Source organism: Chiloscyllium plagiosum, chromosome 3, assembly GCF_004010195.1.
Source record: "Chiloscyllium plagiosum isolate BGI_BamShark_2017 chromosome 3, ASM401019v2, whole genome shotgun sequence".
Taxonomy (NCBI): Eukaryota; Metazoa; Chordata; class Chondrichthyes; order Orectolobiformes; family Hemiscylliidae; genus Chiloscyllium; species Chiloscyllium plagiosum.
Window position 1 is genome coordinate 76,740,483 of NC_057712.1, and position 21,255 is coordinate 76,761,737.

The 21,255-nt window shown below is 46.8% G+C and overlaps 1 protein-coding gene across 3 annotated transcripts in view; it reads right to left on the minus strand.

The window, feature by feature from the left end:
* Nucleotides 1-21,255, minus strand: part of LOC122545806 (histone deacetylase 2) — a 94,255-nt gene that overhangs the window by 32,647 nt on the left and 40,353 nt on the right. For all 3 annotated transcript variants that reach the window (XM_043684717.1, XM_043684722.1, XM_043684729.1), the window contains exons 6-9: nucleotides 9,976-10,117; nucleotides 8,807-8,899; nucleotides 8,509-8,617; nucleotides 8,249-8,389 (exon numbers count right to left, since the gene is read on the minus strand). In XM_043684717.1, coding sequence (XP_043540652.1) covers nucleotides 8,249-8,389; nucleotides 8,509-8,617; nucleotides 8,807-8,899; nucleotides 9,976-10,117 — 485 coding nt within the window. The remainder of the gene's footprint in view (nucleotides 1-8,248; nucleotides 8,390-8,508; nucleotides 8,618-8,806; nucleotides 8,900-9,975; nucleotides 10,118-21,255) is intronic.

Below are 21,255 nucleotides of genomic sequence, written 5' to 3' on the forward strand. Positions count from 1 at the left end.
GGAGAGAGAGAGAGCGCGCGAGCGGAGAGAGAGAGAGCGCGCGAGCGGAGAGAGAGAGAGCGCGCGAGCGGAGAGAGAGAGAGCGCGCGAGCGGAGAGAGAGAGAGCGCGCGAGCGGAGAGAGAGAGAGCGCGCGAGCGGAGAGAGAGAGAGCGCGCGAGCGGAGAGAGAGAGAGCGCGCGAGCGGAGAGAGAGAGAGCGCGCGAGCGGAGAGAGAGAGAGCGCGCGAGCGGAGAGAGAGAGAGCGCGCGAGCGGAGAGAGAGAGAGCGCGCGAGCGGAGAGAGAGAGAGCGCGCGAGCGGAGAGAGAGAGAGCGCGCGAGCGGAGAGAGAGAGAGCGCGCGAGCGGAGAGAGAGAGAGCGCGCGAGCGGAGAGAGAGAGAGCGCGCGAGCGGAGAGAGAGAGAGCGCGCGAGCGGAGAGAGAGAGAGCGCGCGAGCGGAGAGAGAGAGAGCGCGCGAGCGGAGAGAGAGAGAGCGCGCGAGCGGAGAGAGAGAGAGCGCGCGAGCGGAGAGAGAGAGAGCGCGCGAGCGGAGAGAGAGAGAGCGCGCGAGCGGAGAGAGAGAGAGCGCGCGAGCGGAGAGAGAGAGAGCGCGCGAGCGGAGAGAGAGAGAGCGCGCGAGCGGAGAGAGAGAGAGCGCGCGAGCGGAGAGAGAGAGAGCGCGCGAGCGGAGAGAGAGAGAGCGCGCGAGCGGAGAGAGAGAGAGCGCGCGAGCGGAGAGAGAGAGAGCGCGCGAGCGGAGAGAGAGAGAGCGCGCGAGCGGAGAGAGAGAGAGCGCGCGAGCGGAGAGAGAGAGAGCGCGCGAGCGGAGAGAGAGAGAGCGCGCGAGCGGAGAGAGAGAGAGCGCGCGAGCGGAGAGAGAGAGAGCGCGCGAGCGGAGAGAGAGAGAGCGCGCGAGCGGAGAGAGAGAGAGCGCGCGAGCGGAGAGAGAGAGAGCGCGCGAGCGGAGAGAGAGAGAGCGCGCGAGCGGAGAGAGAGAGAGCGCGCGAGCGGAGAGAGAGAGAGCGCGCGAGCGGAGAGAGAGAGAGCGCGCGAGCGGAGAGAGAGAGAGCGCGCGAGCGGAGAGAGAGAGAGCGCGCGAGCGGAGAGAGAGAGAGCGCGCGAGCGGAGAGAGAGAGAGCGCGCGAGCGGAGAGAGAGAGAGCGCGCGAGCGGAGAGAGAGAGAGCGCGCGAGCGGAGAGAGAGAGAGCGCGCGAGCGGAGAGAGAGAGAGCGCGCGAGCGGAGAGAGAGAGAGCGCGCGAGCGGAGAGAGAGAGAGCGCGCGAGCGGAGAGAGAGAGAGCGCGCGAGCGGAGAGAGAGAGAGCGCGCGAGCGGAGAGAGAGAGAGCGCGCGAGCGGAGAGAGAGAGAGCGCGCGAGCGGAGAGAGAGAGAGCGCGCGAGCGGAGAGAGAGAGAGCGCGCGAGCGGAGAGAGAGAGAGCGCGCGAGCGGAGAGAGAGAGAGCGCGCGAGCGGAGAGAGAGAGAGCGCGCGAGCGGAGAGAGAGAGAGCGCGCGAGCGGAGAGAGAGAGAGCGCGCGAGCGGAGAGAGAGAGAGCGCGCGAGCGGAGAGAGAGAGAGCGCGCGAGCGGAGAGAGAGAGAGCGCGCGAGCGGAGAGAGAGAGAGCGCGCGAGCGGAGAGAGAGAGAGCGCGCGAGCGGAGAGAGAGAGAGCGCGCGAGCGGAGAGAGAGAGAGCGCGCGAGCGGAGAGAGAGAGAGCGCGCGAGCGGAGAGAGAGAGAGCGCGCGAGCGGAGAGAGAGAGAGCGCGCGAGCGGAGAGAGAGAGAGCGCGCGAGCGGAGAGAGAGAGAGCGCGCGAGCGGAGAGAGAGAGAGCGCGCGAGCGGAGAGAGAGAGAGCGCGCGAGCGGAGAGAGAGAGAGCGCGCGAGCGGAGAGAGAGAGAGCGCGCGAGCGGAGAGAGAGAGAGCGCGCGAGCGGAGAGAGAGAGAGCGCGCGAGCGGAGAGAGAGAGAGCGCGCGAGCGGAGAGAGAGAGAGCGCGCGAGCGGAGAGAGAGAGAGCGCGCGAGCGGAGAGAGAGAGAGCGCGCGAGCGGAGAGAGAGAGAGCGCGCGAGCGGAGAGAGAGAGAGCGCGCGAGCGGAGAGAGAGAGAGCGCGCGAGCGGAGAGAGAGAGAGCGCGCGAGCGGAGAGAGAGAGAGCGCGCGAGCGGAGAGAGAGAGAGCGCGCGAGCGGAGAGAGAGAGAGCGCGCGAGCGGAGAGAGAGAGAGCGCGCGAGCGGAGAGAGAGAGAGCGCGCGAGCGGAGAGAGAGAGAGCGCGCGAGCGGAGAGAGAGAGAGCGCGCGAGCGGAGAGAGAGAGAGCGCGCGAGCGGAGAGAGAGAGAGCGCGCGAGCGGAGAGAGAGAGAGCGCGCGAGCGGAGAGAGAGAGAGCGCGCGAGCGGAGAGAGAGAGAGCGCGCGAGCGGAGAGAGAGAGAGCGCGCGAGCGGAGAGAGAGAGAGCGCGCGAGCGGAGAGAGAGAGAGCGCGCGAGCGGAGAGAGAGAGAGCGCGCGAGCGGAGAGAGAGAGAGCGCGCGAGCGGAGAGAGAGAGAGCGCGCGAGCGGAGAGAGAGAGAGCGCGCGAGCGGAGAGAGAGAGAGCGCGCGAGCGGAGAGAGAGAGAGCGCGCGAGCGGAGAGAGAGAGAGCGCGCGAGCGGAGAGAGAGAGAGCGCGCGAGCGGAGAGAGAGAGAGCGCGCGAGCGGAGAGAGAGAGAGCGCGCGAGCGGAGAGAGAGAGAGCGCGCGAGCGGAGAGAGAGAGAGCGCGCGAGCGGAGAGAGAGAGAGCGCGCGAGCGGAGAGAGAGAGAGCGCGCGAGCGGAGAGAGAGAGAGCGCGCGAGCGGAGAGAGAGAGAGCGCGCGAGCGGAGAGAGAGAGAGCGCGCGAGCGGAGAGAGAGAGAGCGCGCGAGCGGAGAGAGAGAGAGCGCGCGAGCGGAGAGAGAGAGAGCGCGCGAGCGGAGAGAGAGAGAGCGCGCGAGCGGAGAGAGAGAGAGCGCGCGAGCGGAGAGAGAGAGAGCGCGCGAGCGGAGAGAGAGAGAGCGCGCGAGCGGAGAGAGAGAGAGCGCGCGAGCGGAGAGAGAGAGAGCGCGCGAGCGGAGAGAGAGAGAGCGCGCGAGCGGAGAGAGAGAGAGCGCGCGAGCGGAGAGAGAGAGAGCGCGCGAGCGGAGAGAGAGAGAGCGCGCGAGCGGAGAGAGAGAGAGCGCGCGAGCGGAGAGAGAGAGAGCGCGCGAGCGGAGAGAGAGAGAGCGCGCGAGCGGAGAGAGAGAGAGCGCGCGAGCGGAGAGAGAGAGAGCGCGCGAGCGGAGAGAGAGAGAGCGCGCGAGCGGAGAGAGAGAGAGCGCGCGAGCGGAGAGAGAGAGAGCGCGCGAGCGGAGAGAGAGAGAGCGCGCGAGCGGAGAGAGAGAGAGCGCGCGAGCGGAGAGAGAGAGAGCGCGCGAGCGGAGAGAGAGAGAGCGCGCGAGCGGAGAGAGAGAGAGCGCGCGAGCGGAGAGAGAGAGAGCGCGCGAGCGGAGAGAGAGAGAGCGCGCGAGCGGAGAGAGAGAGAGCGCGCGAGCGGAGAGAGAGAGAGCGCGCGAGCGGAGAGAGAGAGAGCGCGCGAGCGGAGAGAGAGAGAGCGCGCGAGCGGAGAGAGAGAGAGCGCGCGAGCGGAGAGAGAGAGAGCGCGCGAGCGGAGAGAGAGAGAGCGCGCGAGCGGAGAGAGAGAGAGCGCGCGAGCGGAGAGAGAGAGAGCGCGCGAGCGGAGAGAGAGAGAGCGCGCGAGCGGAGAGAGAGAGAGCGCGCGAGCGGAGAGAGAGAGAGCGCGCGAGCGGAGAGAGAGAGAGCGCGCGAGCGGAGAGAGAGAGAGCGCGCGAGCGGAGAGAGAGAGAGCGCGCGAGCGGAGAGAGAGAGAGCGCGCGAGCGGAGAGAGAGAGAGCGCGCGAGCGGAGAGAGAGAGAGCGCGCGAGCGGAGAGAGAGAGAGCGCGCGAGCGGAGAGAGAGAGAGCGCGCGAGCGGAGAGAGAGAGAGCGCGCGAGCGGAGAGAGAGAGAGCGCGCGAGCGGAGAGAGAGAGAGCGCGCGAGCGGAGAGAGAGAGAGCGCGCGAGCGGAGAGAGAGAGAGCGCGCGAGCGGAGAGAGAGAGAGCGCGCGAGCGGAGAGAGAGAGAGCGCGCGAGCGGAGAGAGAGAGAGCGCGCGAGCGGAGAGAGAGAGAGCGCGCGAGCGGAGAGAGAGAGAGCGCGCGAGCGGAGAGAGAGAGAGCGCGCGAGCGGAGAGAGAGAGAGCGCGCGAGCGGAGAGAGAGAGAGCGCGCGAGCGGAGAGAGAGAGAGCGCGCGAGCGGAGAGAGAGAGAGCGCGCGAGCGGAGAGAGAGAGAGCGCGCGAGCGGAGAGAGAGAGAGCGCGCGAGCGGAGAGAGAGAGAGCGCGCGAGCGGAGAGAGAGAGAGCGCGCGAGCGGAGAGAGAGAGAGCGCGCGAGCGGAGAGAGAGAGAGCGCGCGAGCGGAGAGAGAGAGAGCGCGCGAGCGGAGAGAGAGAGAGCGCGCGAGCGGAGAGAGAGAGAGCGCGCGAGCGGAGAGAGAGAGAGCGCGCGAGCGGAGAGAGAGAGAGCGCGCGAGCGGAGAGAGAGAGAGCGCGCGAGCGGAGAGAGAGAGAGCGCGCGAGCGGAGAGAGAGAGAGCGCGCGAGCGGAGAGAGAGAGAGCGCGCGAGCGGAGAGAGAGAGAGCGCGCGAGCGGAGAGAGAGAGAGCGCGCGAGCGGAGAGAGAGAGAGCGCGCGAGCGGAGAGAGAGAGAGCGCGCGAGCGGAGAGAGAGAGAGCGCGCGAGCGGAGAGAGAGAGAGCGCGCGAGCGGAGAGAGAGAGAGCGCGCGAGCGGAGAGAGAGAGAGCGCGCGAGCGGAGAGAGAGAGAGCGCGCGAGCGGAGAGAGAGAGAGCGCGCGAGCGGAGAGAGAGAGAGCGCGCGAGCGGAGAGAGAGAGAGCGCGCGAGCGGAGAGAGAGAGAGCGCGCGAGCGGAGAGAGAGAGAGCGCGCGAGCGGAGAGAGAGAGAGCGCGCGAGCGGAGAGAGAGAGAGCGCGCGAGCGGAGAGAGAGAGAGCGCGCGAGCGGAGAGAGAGAGAGCGCGCGAGCGGAGAGAGAGAGAGCGCGCGAGCGGAGAGAGAGAGAGCGCGCGAGCGGAGAGAGAGAGAGCGCGCGAGCGGAGAGAGAGAGAGCGCGCGAGCGGAGAGAGAGAGAGCGCGCGAGCGGAGAGAGAGAGAGCGCGCGAGCGGAGAGAGAGAGAGCGCGCGAGCGGAGAGAGAGAGAGCGCGCGAGGTGGAGAGAGAGAGTGTGGAGAGAGAGAGAGAGAGAGAGAGAGAGAGCGCACACGAGAGCGCGTGCGTGAGACAGCACGCGTGAAAGGCAGCGCACATGTCTGCATGTGAGTGTGAGTGCTTGTGAGAGTGCGTGTGTTTGCATGTCTGCAGGCTGAGCAAAGTGTGAGTGTGATCGAGCATAAGCCTAAGAGAGAGTGTGTGGATCGTGTATGTGTGCGTGTATGAGAGAGAGAGCTTGTGTATGAGAGAGGGTCTGCCTGAGTTTGTGAGCAGGTAAGAATGTGAGAGTGTCTAGTGTAGTGGGGCCACCTGTAGTGTGACATGAACCCAAGTTCCCGATTGAGGCCATCCTCATGGGTACCGAACTTGGCTATCAGCTTCTGCTCGGTCACTCTGCATTGCTGCGTATCCCGAAGTCCACCTTGAAGGATGGTCATCCAAAGATCCGAGGCCGAATAACTCTGACCACTGAAGTGTTCCCCGATTGGGAGGGAACACCCCTGTTGGTGAGTGTTGTGCATCTGCTTCGTCTTGCCAAAGTACCATGCCTCGAGACATTCTTTCCTGCAGTGTATGAGATTAACGTTGGCTGAGTCACAAGGGTACCTACTGGACAATGAAGGGTACCCTATCGGCAGATGAGGAGGAATGTGACAGACACCTGAAGGTGTTCAACTATGCAGTCATAAGAACAGGATCCGATGCTCAACTCATCGATTGCCAGTTCCACCGTGCCACAGTGAGAAACCATAACCACCTCCTCAGGAGACAGACACGGGATGCAACCGATAGGGTACCCTTCGTTGTCCGGTACTTCCCAGGAGTGGAGAAATTACGTCATGTTCTTCGCAACTTGCAAAACATCATTGATGAGGATGGGCACCTTGCCAAGACCTTTCCTACGCCTCCACTTCTTGCCTTTAAACAACCACCAAACCTTAAAACAGATAGTTGTTCGCAGCAGACTGCCCAGCCTTCAGGACAACATCGACCACAACACTGTACAATCCTGTCATAGCAACCACTACACGACCTGTCAGTGTTGACATGGATACCACCGTTACACATGGGGATACCATCCACTATGTATGCGGCAGATACTCATGTGACTCGGCCAACGTTGTCTACCTCATACGCTGCAGGCAAGGATGCCCAAAAGCATGGCACACTGGTGAGACCATGCAGACGCTACGACAACAGACGAATGGATACAGCACAACAATCACCAGGCAGGGGAGTTCCCTCCCCATTGGGGAACACTTCAGCCGTCAAGGACATTCGGCCTCGGATGACCATCCTCCAAGGTGGACTTCGGGAAATGCAGCAATGCAGAGAGGCCAAGCAGGGGCTAAGGCCAAGTTCAGTACCCATGAGGTTGGGTTCATGTCACACTACAGTGGCCCCACTATACACCACACATTCTTACATACGCTCAAACTCAAGCAGACCCTCTCTCATACACAAACTCCCTCTCATACATATATACATACGCCCTCTCACATGCATATACTCCATCACACTCCCACTTTACATACATGCAAACACACATTATCACCCGCAGTCACACTCACATGCAGACACTCATACTCTCTCTTATGCATGCATATACCCAAGTCTATGGGGTGAATTTGTATTTGCAGAATTATATTTACAGATACATTCTACTAAACTCAAAAAGTTCAATCTGGAGGCAGTCAATGCATGTAACATTTTGTAAATTCCACTTTGGAAATAGAACCATTCTGACTCAAGATTGGGCTACAGACATTCTCTAATGTCACACCTTTAATGCATTGTCTGAGCTGAGGTGTCACCTTCTTTCATAAAACCTTAAGTTATCTCGAGAATGTGACTTGAAAGAAGTTCTGGGATTTACATATTAATGAACTGAAACCTGCAACCCATTCTAAAATATGAAAGATTTAACAGCACTCTAGATTTGTTCAATATATCATTTCAATTGCATGACAGTGGAATCGTTTGCTGCAAATTCTGTGTCTTATGGTCCTGCTCCACAGCTACCTGATGAAGGAGCAGTGCTCTGAAAGCTAGTGCTTCCAAATAAACCTGTTGGACTATAACTTGATATTGTGTGATTTTTAACTTAGCCTCCCGATGGCAGCAGTAACCCCGGAGCCTAGAATCCTAATGGTGACGGTGCCTGGAGCGATGAATCCTGGCAGCAGTAGGTCTCAAGCCTGGAATCTTGGTGGTGGCTGTGCCCAGAGCTGGCACACATGGCCACAGTAGGCCCACAGCCTGACACTTGGCAGTGTTGGCTAGGCAGCTGCAGCAGCAGAGCTTGGGTCTTTTCATTGCTATTCCCGGAGCGGGACTCTTTGAGGTCAGGAATACCTTGCAGAGACCTTGCAGATAAAGCTGTGCTTGTGACCCCAATTTGAACAGAACATGAACTCTTTTTAAAATAATTCATTTTTATCTGTATTGCAGCTCAAAATGGTACCAGATTGTAGTGACAAAACACTTTTCACTATTCAAGATATCTGTGACAATAAATAAATCATTCATGCATATACGCTTTTCAAAAAAGCTGAACTCAGAAGCAGGATTACCAGGTTGTTGTCATTTTCTACAGTACACTGAGTTTTAATTGATTTGACAAAAGACTCCTGTGCAAGTTTGAGAGATGACATCAGGGAAACATCCAGAAAAATAACATATGCGACTGAAAATGAGCATTTGTGTCATTTCTATAGGAATTCTATGAATTAATTGAAGTTATAGTCAGGAATTTTAAGAACTCAACTGAAATTCAAGCCCTGATTAATGGCTCAGAATCTTATCTCATCCACTTGATTTACTTTCAGTTTATTCTGTCCAAGTGCTGTAAAATCTATAGGATGTAAAATTCTTACAAATGGAAACAAGTTTTTTTTTTGCGTGTCAAAATATGAAATCATTTAGCAGACATTTCTTTATGTTCTTCAATGCTGTTGATTTTAAGTGCAGAACCACTGTAACTAATTTGTATCATATAATTACCATTTGGAATCTCTATATCTAACGCTACAGCAGTCTCATATGTCCAGCAGCGAGCAACATTGCGGATTGTGTACCCTCCGCCTCCTAGCATCAGTAAAGGCAGGTTGAAGGTCTTCATAAATTCCACACATTTAGCGTGACCTTACAATAAATAAGAAAAAAACTTACTATAGTCCCAGCTTTAAATTATCAAAATGCATTGCATTTTGCAATAATATATTACATTTCACAATGACACATGGTGTTAAACCTGTTTGTACCTTTTAATGTGAGATTGAAACATCCAAGCCTATCCCCTGATAAAGAATCAGCTCCACACTGTAGTACAACTGCACTGGGTTGGTACATTTCCATTACCTTTGTCAAAATCTGCATTAAAAATGAAACATAGGCTTGACCACTTTGTCTGTTTTGAAATAACTATGATGAGCAATTTAATAAAATTGGCAACACATATTAGTAAATATTTTAAAACTTTTTTTCAAAACGTCGTACAATAATTTTACAGTCAAATTTAAATAATTACTATACAAGGAAAGGAAAATTCAAAATACTTACTGGTTTGAATATCTGTTCATAAGACTCATCATCAATTCCATCTCGCAGTGGAAAATTAACAGCATAATATTTTCCTTTACCTGCACCTATGTCCTATAGATACAAGATAATGAAATTATGAATTCAGAGACAATTTTGAGGCACAGCAATTACTGAATACTGCACAAGCATAATTTTTGGTGCAAGGAAAATTTACATCATATGACTGTATTTTCAGATACATTTGTGTCTTTCGAGTGTCACTTAATTTTGCCTTCAAGTTACAACCTGCATTATGGATTGTATTCCTGGACCATTGGAATCCCAATATCTTAAGAGTCTTATACTAATGAATTTGGTCAATCTTAGTGTGCTGTTTATCTTCTCAGCCAATTAATTTCTTTAATATAGTCACAGCCATTGACAAATAATGGTATTATGTAAGCATGACAGATCAGAATAATGTCATACAGATTTGAATACAAATTCAAAACCTTTCCAAGTTGCAAGGATGCAAATACCCTCAGATAGCTGAGTATTGGTAAAAACAGAAAACAGTACCAGCTGCTGTATAGTTTCACCATCTGGCAGAATACATTACTACGACATAACCTGCTGGGCCACCATGACTGCAGATTGCAACAGAATCAAAGACATCTGGTCAGTACTGCAAATCAAGGCAAAAGTGAAGGGAAAAGGCTCTCTATTTTGCAAGTCACAACTAAAAGTGTGGCAGATTTTATATTATATTTACTTTGCCATTAAGTAGAACAAAATAAAAATTGTTGAACTGCTTCCTTGAGGAATTATCTATTAACTTGTCACTTCTTTAGAACTTGGTCGATAAGTAAAATGGATGCGCAAACATCAGAAAAACAAAGGTTCTGAGTAATTTATTCAGGTTTCACTGTTTAATATTATTGCTTAGAATAAAACACGCCTAGCATTTTCTACTGATTTGAAAGACAGGCAACAATCATTAATCACACATTATAAAGGCTGTAAGCAGACAATATTACCACATTGACAAATATAATCTACTAAAATGCAAGTTCTAGCCATTCACAATGTTTCATGCTTTTCAGAAGGCCACATCTCGACATTTGTTAGCTTTGTGTTATTGAAATGACTTTACTTCAAAGATGAGGCTTGTATTTTCGAACATTTTCCTCACTGAAACAAATACTCACTCGAAGATCACCTGTGCCGGGGAAATATTCACCATATTTATGGAATGAAACAGTCATCACACGGTCTGTCGTATAAAAAGCTTCTTCCACACCATCTCCATGGTGAATGTCAATATCAATGTACAAAACTCTCTGATGATATCTGTGGAAATGGAACATATTCACTTTTGGTCTAGGCTTCCTGCAAACATTGTGTTCACGTAGAACAGTTATCATCCTTTCAATCAAAGCCAAATAGCAGGCATTTAGGAGGCAACCTTATAATATGGCTTTATTTTATCTATACAAATGTTCTGCACTCCTGTTTAATGTTTTAAAACAGCTTGTACTGTGCAAATATGTACTTGATATAGAAAGTCCCTCAGCAGTAACTGACCAGCCATTTGCTATATTGCCCAACTTAGAAAATGCAGAAGAAAGTGAGGTACATTTAAATTAGAGGTAAAATGAAGTAGTCAAAAGTGAAAAAGAGAAGCACAAAGCATAATGAGATTTAATGAGAATCAGAATACATATAGAAATAACACAGCAAAAAGAATAGCATATAAAATAAATGAGCTGCAACTGAAAATCAGATCAGTATTAACAGTTTTATGAATAGAGAAATGACTGAAATAAAGGAATGATGTACAAAATTGGGCAAAAGGAAAAGAAGGAGCATTAAATATGAAAGCAAAAGATGAAGTGCATGGGCCACAAAGTCAGAAACAAACTAGAAGGAATTAAATTTAATGGCACAACAGAAACTTGGACTCAAATTTTCATAAAGACAGAAGGGGTCCATGTCTTAGATAAGATGACTCCAAAGGTCAGGATCTGGGTCGAATTCAGCACTGAATTAAAAAAGAATCAATTTTTATTGGAGTGCAGTTTGTTGCCTATTGTGTGAGACTAACAACTGATTGACTATGGAAAGTGTACAAGGTATTTGGAACTGCTGAACTATCAAGTTACTGAAATAGATCTTTTTGGGGGCGTGGGCATCACTGATTAGGACAGCATACGTTGTTCATCTCTAATTGGCCTTGATCGGAGTGGGTTACTATTCTAAATCTGAGTGTAATTAAAAGTCAATCATAGTGCAGGGGTCTGGAGTCACAGGTAGGTCAGACCAGGTAAGGACAGCAGCTGTCCTTTGCCAAACAACATTAGTAACACAGATGAATCTTAATCATAATCAATGGTAATTTCATGGTTATAATTACTGAGACTAGTTTTCAATTCCAAATTTATAAATTGAATTTAACTTCCACAACCTGCCATGGTAGAATTTGAACCCATGACTCCAGAGTATCAGCTTGGATCTCAGGGTTACTCATTCCAATAACATTGCCATAGCACCACCATCAACCCTTGAAGTAATTTAGATTTAAATCTGCTACTCCCTTCCTCAAGGTGAAGCCCAGCTTGGACTTCCTGCTTTAGAACTTTAGGACTATATCTTTATTTCTTCATTTTTCTAATTTATACCTAAGATGTTGTACCTAGGTTATCTTTGTACCTAAAATGGCACTGGAAACGGTGACTTTTGTACATTATATGCTGTTCTCACATATTCCTGTACTTGAGTACATGTGATAATAAACCTAATTCTAATGTTATTATATTCTTAAAATTTTGGAAAATAAAGCCTGCTTATACTTCCAAGTTGAAAGGAAATCCTGCTTGCAATATTAATGGCTGTTTGCTATCATAGGCCTGAAACATGGTATTATATCATAATATAGTACTGCTTCCAGAACCTATCATAATCCTAAATGGGAAGAGGCTGTAATTTCACAATTTGATTGACAGCTCCAAGTGTATATAAAGGGTTTAGCTGTTTTTGATCTGAAGCTATGATGTTTGATTTTAAAATAGATTAAATATTTAAAGTCATTTCAATATATTAAATTGAGATCTTATTAATTAGTTATTTTTAAACTTGAATGAATTTTTCAATAGACACATGAACATAGTCTGGCATGGAGGCTGTGAGGAGCCACAGAGAAAGGTAGAGGGATCAAATGTGATATGGATGGAGCATGACAAGCCAATAGTTGAGTGGTGTTAAAGGCTACAGGGCCATACTGATTTGAATACTGAAGGTCAAAGTTTTAAAGCACTGAAGAGCCCTGTTAAATGGTCCACCTTGGTATACATCATGCCCTGTGGTCACCTCAAACTGTTTCCTAAGGTGGCAAGCCCACCTCCAGTCTGCCACAGCTGATGCAAACATTTGGTGGGTCAGGTCAGTACTCTCTAGTTGGGTTCGTAGAGTGGAAAATTTCTTAACTCTGCAGGAAAAGTTCGGACCTTTGTTGCAAACTCGAAAATGGAAAATAAATATGTTTTTATAATGGAAATGTTAAAACAAGTATGGTGATACAAATGAAGGACAAAATAAAAAAAGTGAACTTGCTGTCATATAGTGCATTACATGACCTCAAGATGTCCCAAAGTGCTTGATAGTCAATAAATTATATTGAACTACAGTAACTTTTGTAACAAAAGTAAATGAGCCAGCCAATTTGCACACCACATAACTCACTAAAAGTAAACAAAAATAATTTGCTTTAGAAAAAAAAAGATAAATTGCTGAAAATATTCTGTAGGTCCAGCAGCATCTGTGAAGACAGAAACAAAGTTAACTTTTCAGGTCAAATGTTAGCTCTCTTTTTCATTAGATTTTGCCAGATATTGAATATTTCCAACATTTCCTGGTTTTATTTAAGAGTTTCACTATATACATTACTATGTTCTTGCATTATCTGTCCAACATATCAGCTCAGAAATGTGATGCCAAGCCACAGAGGATCTCTGCTGCTTGTCTTTAGGTCATAACATTCATCTTTTCCCGGCCATGTAAGAGGGCAGACTGATTTAACATTATTGTACATCTGAAAGACACCATCTTTGACTCTAAAGCATTCAACACCACAATGATGGATACTTAAAGGAGATACAAAGTCAATTTGCTTCCAAATAAATGAGGTTTTTAAACAAGTTAAGTTGCACTGTGATCCCACTCACTCCCAACTTCAAATTGGTCACAGGTATATGAAAAGAAAACATAGATACATTAGCAAGAAAAGGAACAAATTAGCCTATGATTGATTGCTTACATGCTTAAAACAAAGGGTTTTAACTAAGAAAATGAATTAATTTTCTAAACTAAATAGACTATTTTTCAAGTATTATTTTCACCTGTCTCCGAGTAACAGGATTTGCTAGATCTATTTGTAAGTAACTAGATAGATCAGGTCAGTGGGTATGCATCTAGCGAGTTGTCATAATCTGAAATAGTTAAAATGACAAAATGCAAAGGAAAAGAGATAATACTATAACAAGGGTACCAGATTGGAATCAGGCAGATTTTCCAAGTTGAGTGAGTTAGCTGAGGTGAGACAGGAGGAGAAATTGATACAAGAGAATGTTGGTTATTCATAGGACAGTTATAAAAAGACTGAAAAGCTGCAGAGTAAATACATACCATTTAAAAAAAAGGAGACGACTTCAAGTTTCAGGTTGCTGTGAACAAATAAAGAGATTAGAAACAACTAAAATTGAAGAGGGTAGATGGGAACTATAGATATAAAAATTAGTAAAGCAAAAAGATAAAGAAAAATGTAAACAGAAGCATAAGAAGAATAAACTGGGAATATGAAGACAGAATCTCACAATAATGTAAAGTATACAAATAAATCAGTGATAAGAAAATTGTTCGGTATGAGGTAGACCTAAGGGAAGCCGTATAGAAACTGGCAAGTATATCCAACAGGCATTTTGTTTCAATATTCATATAAGGAAATGAATTACTTAAAAGTGAAAAATTTATTAGCATAATAAGAACTGGAGATATTATTTAAAATAAAGGATCATCATAGACTTGGATTGTGGGTATGGGTAATCAGGGTAGAAAGACAGAGACCCAGAGATTAAGTTGAGAAAATGGTAACATAACAATGTTACTAAAAATTGTAATCCAGAGGCCCAGACTAATGCTCCAGAGAGAAATTTAAATTCTAACAGCTGGGAGAATTTAAATTAAGTTAATAAATAAATAAAATAAAATGTTACTCTAATGACTACTGATCAAGAAACTACCAAATTGTCATAAAAACCTTTGGCTCACTTCTGTCCTTCTGGGGAGGAAATTCGCCAAACTATAAATGACTTCAGACCCACAATAATGTGGTGGGCTTTCAAATGTCCACTGAAATATCCTATCAAGCCATTTGGTTGCGTCAAAATGGCTGTTAAAATTAACGCTTTGTCTGATTTTTTCTGCCGTGCTTGGACCTCCAAGGTCTGTACACAGTATCAACTCCCAGAACAGGAGTAATGGGTCCACATACCAATGGGCATGCACAGACCACTGAAAAGATGTGCAACTGCGGGAATGTTGGTTAAAATTTCAACGAGCATCAATAACTTACAAAAAGAAATTGAAATTTAGAATTAGTAGCAAAAAGTATGAAAAATTCCACATTTCAAGACATTTACTGAAAAAGATTAAAAGCACTTTATTAGCAACTTATAGCTTAACCATAAAGCAGACATTCCCCTTTGTTTCTCAACAAACAAAAACACTCTTCACCTACATCACACTCAACTGTGCAACTACAGAGCTCAACAGCAGAGTCTCTGAGAGACAATCTCACTGCCCACCTATGCTCCCTCACCATGTGCATCCCTGATCGTTGATCTCAAGCCCTGCCTGCTTGCCTTTATCAGATCCAAAGTCATATCTGCATCATGAGCAGTGGCAGAGTGACGTCACAAACTGCAAGGTGAAGCAATAATGGTGAATGAAATGATGGACCATCTGAAAAGAAACCAAAAATGTACAATTTCCAGAACAGGCAACTGAATTACTGTTCACGGCCATAAAAGATGGGTGTGTTTGGCTTAAATGCCACCAAAGTTTATTGGTAAGTAAAGAGAGAAATTTGGAATGACACCACACAATGTTGCTTGGACAGTTTTTTCCTTAAACAGCATGCCATGGACAAAGAAAGCTGATAAACGGAAGGCCATTTTGAAAGCTCAACAGTCATTTTTTTTTCCTAAACAGCAACAAAAGGTCTGCACGAAAGCATCATGTCATATTTGCCACCTCAAGCAATATGCAAGAAATTATTCACAGATGGTGAAGTAATTACCAAAGTAATGACTTGTCAGCAAACTCTTTACTTAAATACTTGAAGAACAAGAAAGAAATAATAATAACAATCCATATATCCAGAGCATATCATTTGGTGCATTCACAACAGTAAGGTGAGTGGAATCTTTATCTGATTTTGTCTTTTAGCAACTATGGCAGGACGTGAAGGACTGTGCATGTTTCACACAGTAACAGATAAAATCCATGGACATGATTAACACAGCCCGGCTGACTATGTGTGTATGGTCTATAAAGACATGACAACTAGAGAGGATCTTTTGACCCTTTCCCCCTAAAAGCGAGAACAAGGAGGAGGCCATCTATAATAAATGCAAAAAGGTACATGCTTGAGCACAACATTCCAATCAAGAAACTGGTTTTCATCACCACTCATGTTGCACAAGCTATTCTTGGCATAAATGTAGGCCTTGTTGCATTCCACCAGCAAGCATTAGCAAATAAAGTTATGGACTCTCCTCATGTAATAAAAGTAAAGATTGTAAAATTTGATTGAAGCAAGAGCCTTCTTGCACTGCTTGTTTAACTATTTGCTCAACGAACCCAAAACTACCGAAGATTAAATAATCCTCCACACTGATGTGAGCTGGTTTAATCGAGGGAAGGTCCTGCAAAGAATTTTAGAGCCGATGCTTGAAACCTTCATCTTTTTTTTAAATTAAGGAATGAAGTGTGCAGTAACTGTCAGACAATGAGCTCGATTTTGGGTTTCTTATAGATGCATCATCACAACTGAATGAGATTAAGTCTGAACTTCAGGGAAAGGACAGCAAATTAGCACATCTGATCAGTGCTTGAATGCACCTGAAATGATACTGAACTTGTGGTCCTCCCAATCAAAAAATAAATACTGAAACAGATCTGAAGTCTGCAGAAAACACTAGAAGAAAACCAGAGACAAAAAAGAATGGTTAACAATATTAATTTCTAATATTCTCAGTTCCCATACCCCTATTAAGTGAAGTTAAACTCTTCCCATTAGCAAACTGCATTTCAACGAACTCATTCCCTACTGTCCTGATGCAATCCAGCTTATACACTTGCTGTCTCCCCACAGAACCAGTGACAGTGCTACAGGGATCAAAAAATCTCACTCCCCCACACCCCCACCCCCGCCCCCGCCCCGAATTATCTTTCAAGCCTTACATTCATATGTCTTATCTTCTTAGTTCTGAACTGACTTGCACATGGCACTGGGAGTAATCTGGAAACTACTACTTTCTGGGTTCTGCTTACTAATTTTCTAAAGAGACAGAGAGCAAGCTAACATTTCAAGTCTAGATTACTCTTCATCCGAAACTCGAAAGGTTAGTTTTATTTCTTTCCATGGATCTATGTGACTCACTGCGATCTCCAGCATTTGTTTTCAGTACAGACGCAATCATCTGCAGTAATTTACTTCTAAGCTTCCTAAATTCCAACTGCTGAACTGTTTCCCCTTTCCTATCTTTGTTGCGAGTAGCAATATGGACCACAATGTCAGGCTGTACACCCTCTCCCAGAACCATGTTCTACAGTGATTATGTGACATCTTTGTACTTAACACCTGTGTGTCAGCAAACCATCCTGGAATCACTTTGACAGCTGCAGAATCACTTGTCTGTTCCCTTATCTAAAGTAAAGTATCTCCCAACGGTACACCTGTTCCACTCTTCCACTCCTGCAGGACAGCTGTGGTGCCATGAGCCTGACTCTTGCTGCACTCCTCCAAAGATCCATCACTCACACTGATATCCTGGACAGAAAATGGATTAGTAAGTTGCTCTCTGGGGACTCCTGCACTACTTGTGTATTTCCTGCAGACTGCTTAGCAGCCAGGTAAAAACAATGGCTGCAGATGCTGGAAACCAGATTTTGGATTAGTAGTGCTGGAAAAGCACAGCAGTTCAGGCAGCATCCAAGGAGCAGCAAAATCGATGTTTCAGGCAAAAGCCCTTCATCAGGAATAAAGGCAGAGAGCCTGAAGCGTGGAGAGATAAGCTAGAGGAGAGTGGGGATGGGGAGAAAGTAGCATGGAGTACAATAGGTGAGTGGGGGAGGGGATGAGGGTGATAGGTCAGGGAGGATAGGTGGAAAAGAAGATAGGCAGGTAGGACAAGTCATGGGGACAGTGCTGAGCTGGAAGTTTGGAACTAGGGTGAGGTGGGGGAAGGGTAAATGAGGAAACTGTTGAAGTCCACACAGACACCCTGGGGTTGAAGTGTTCCGAGGCGGAGGATGAGGCGTTCTTCCTCCAGGTGTCTGGTGGCGAGGGAGCGGCGGTGGAGGCGGCCCAGGACCTCCATGTCCTTAGCAGAGTGGGAGGGGGGGGTTGAAATGTTGAGCCACAGGGCGGTGTGGTTGATTGGTGCGGGTGTCCCGGAGATGTTCCCTAAAGCGCTCTGCTAGGAGGCGTCCAGTCTCCCCAATGTAGAGGAGACCGCATCGGGAGCAACAGATGCAATAAATGATATTAGTGGATGTGCAGGTAAAACTCTGATGGATGTTGAAGGCTCCTTTAGGGCCTTGGATTGAGGTGAGGGAGGAGGTGTGGGCGCAGGTTTTGCAGTTCCTGTGGTGGCAGGTGAAGGTGCCAGGATGGGAGGGTGGGTTGTAGAGGGGCGTGGACCTGACGAGGTACCTTAGAAGCCACCCATGCCATCTTTGCCTATAGTCTCTCTGAATGTGGCATCCATGTGGATGCACCTCTGTGTCCTGAACCACTGGCTCAAGTTATAAGCCTGCACACTTTCAACACATGGACTCGCTTGAGTCACCGGACATGTCCATGACTCCCAAGCATATGATAGACACACTGCTTTAAATACAGTTACCTTTTTCCTTATTTTAACCTGACCTTTCTGCTATTAATTATGAATGAATGTGTATTAGAAAATAAAAAACATTCACTCTTATTCATAAATCATTTCCCTTTCCCAACCTTCAAATTTTTGACTCACCCTATGCTAGTTTAGATGTTTAGGATTTTCAACATTACTGAAACACATTTCCCAACAGCTGCTGTTTGAAAACCTGTCAACCTCCAACTGTCCTGTGATTTCACTCTTAAGACTTTTTCAAAATTCAGCCAGACAGCTGACAGAAGGTGCAACCTTGCAGGTCCAACTCTTTTAGCCTTTGGAAGATAAGAGCAAATCCAGTAAAACAGTGGATGCAGAGCTAGCTCTCCAAAGCCAATGAATTAAAACAAATTACTGCAGAACTGCTAAAGCTTTATAAATGATCCAGTCAAATAACTACTTTAGATACGAAAGCAAATCAGAAACGTATCACCTGACTCCCCAAAGATTTCCCACTACCTATATGGCAGAGGTCAAAAGTATGATGAAGTACTCTCCGCTGGCTTGATAAGTACAGCTCCAACAGCACTCAAGAAAATTAACACCATAGGATAAAGCAGTTTACTTGACTGGAACTGCATCCACCACATTAAAACTTTAATTCCCTTGATTACCACTGCAGGTATACACTGCTGACACTATCTCTCACCACGTCTCTTTTGATAGCATCTTCCAAGTCTACAATGTCTACCACCCAGAAAAACAAGTGCTGCAGATGCATTGAGAACATTACCACCTGCGATTCCACACACATGACCCTGACGTGGAACTTTATGACCTTAACTGCATCATTGCTGCTAGAAAATCTTGAAACTCCCTTCCTGACAGCACTGTGGATCCTCTAGCACATGGACTGAAACGGTTCAAGGAGGCAACACACCATTACCTTCTCAAGACCAAGTAGGGATTGGTGATAAATAGTAACTTAGGTAATGACATCCCCATTCTGTGAAAGAAGAAAATCTAGACATAAATGATGATGGGCAATTAGACAACTAACCATTGAAGGAGACTCCAATATCATCTTCATCCTCAATAATGGGAGCTCCTAACACATCAGTGCAAAAGATAAGGCTGAAACAATCTTCAGCATGAAGTCCTGAGTAGGTAATCCACCTTGGCCTCCTCCTGAAATCTCTCAGTCACTAATACCAATATTCAGATTATTCAACTCAGTCCATGTGACTTTAAGAAATACTGAAACAATAGATAACACATATGCTAAGGTTTCTGACAACATCTCAACTGTAGTATTACAGATATAAAATCCTGAATGAGCGATACCCTTAGCCAAGCCGTACAAGTTTAGCTAAAACCCTGACATCAACCCAAAAGTGCAAAATTAACCAAGTATATGCTGTATGCAAAAGAATACGTCAAATCCAATCTGATTAACAATCACTCTACTCTTGACCATCAGTCAAATAATGAAACTTGTTGTTGATATACTATTAAGCAGTGTTTAGTCAACAACAATCTGTTCACCAGCAAGGTCCCTCAATTTCAGGCATCATTTTAGCCTTTAATCGGAAAGTAACTCATACCAATCAAATTTGCAGCTATTACCAAATGAATAAAGTTATGTCTTTCCTGTGATGTCACTCTTCATTTTGTGCTGAGCCCCTGATCCTTAGTTTTAATTTATCCTGCTAAAAAGACCTTACAAGCTATGAACCAAAAAGCATGCAAACAGTAACCATTCCCATCTGCACTGAATTCCCATGCTGTTCCAAAATCACAGAAATATACATTTACTTAGGCATGTCTCACTCCAGATGTGATCTGTACCTACAGATCATGCAAAACTTACTGAGCTTACCTTCACTGAAACCCTCACCATAAATATCTAGTGGGGTTACCATTGTGCAGAAAATGAACTGGACTTGACATATAAATACTGCGGCTGTAAAGACATGTCAGAGGTTGGGAATTCTGTAGCAAGTAACTCACCCTCTTGATTTACCAAAGCCTGCCCATCATCTAATAGGCATAAATCAGGTACGAGATGGAACACATGCAACTTAATACATGCAGCTTAATAACACCCAAGATAAAGCGGCCCACTTGATTACACAGTATCAGCCACTTTAAATGTTAATTTCCTCCACCCCAGTATTCAGTAGCAATGAAGCATACTAGGTATAATGTGTGAGGCAGCAATTAACTAATCTTCCTTCAACAAGTACGTAACAAACCTTCAACCTATACCATCTGGAAGAACAAGAATAGCACATGCATGGGAACACCACTACGATTCTCACTCAATGTTATAAACTGCTCTAACTTGGAACCATATGGTCGTTCTTTTACCGCCACTGGATTAGGATCCTGGAACTCTCTCCCTGAACGCACCGTGGTTCTTTCAATACCATGAGGCCATCGGTGGCTCAAGAAGGCAGTTCATTTCCACTTTCCCAAGACTAAGTATGAATGGACAATAAATGCTGGCCTTGCTTACAATGCATAGATCTTAATAAATCAAAATTTTAAAAAAGGGCAATTAAATATACATTTTCAGAAAGGGGCACAGCTCAGCCAGTAATTGTTGGTTAATTATTGTTTGGGTTAGGGGAAATTTTAGGAACTTAAAATTATGTAAATAGCAACTATTGAAGTAAGAAAATTAGAAGCAGCCAATAAAGGCAAAATTTTGCAGATGTTGGAAATCTGAAACAAACACAAAGGAGCCTGGAAAAAGGCCTGGCAGCATCTGCGAAAGAGAAATAATTAAAGTTTTGAGTCTGGTATGCCTCTTCTTTAAAAGTTCAGAGATTTTGCAGCGTCCTATGTTAGAAATAGCCAACATGGACTTCAAAAGAGATCATATTTGACAATGATAAAAGCTCTCTAATAAAGGATATGACACAAAGGAAATATGTAGTGGAGTGAATGTGGTATTCAATAAATTTCGGAAAACTTCTGACAAGGTATAATACAGGACAATACTGGGGAACCTTAGGGAGATAGAAAGGCCCTTCTACCCTAATTCTGAGCTGAAAATGATTAGAAGGGAGGGCACCATTTAAAGATGGCTTTCTGTGTAGTTAGAAATAGGAAATAATGTTCCATGGGTATTGTTTGAGCCAAAATATGCTCTTTGCTTTTGTTAGTTAATGATTCAAATTATAGCTGGAGTAGCATTCAAATTTACACAGCATACCAAAATAAGGAGTGCAGCAAATAATTGCAAAGACCAAAGGAAACTACAAAGAGATAATGAGATATGGATAAGCAGAGTGGATCCATGGAATCTATGCAGGATAAATACCAGCAGAC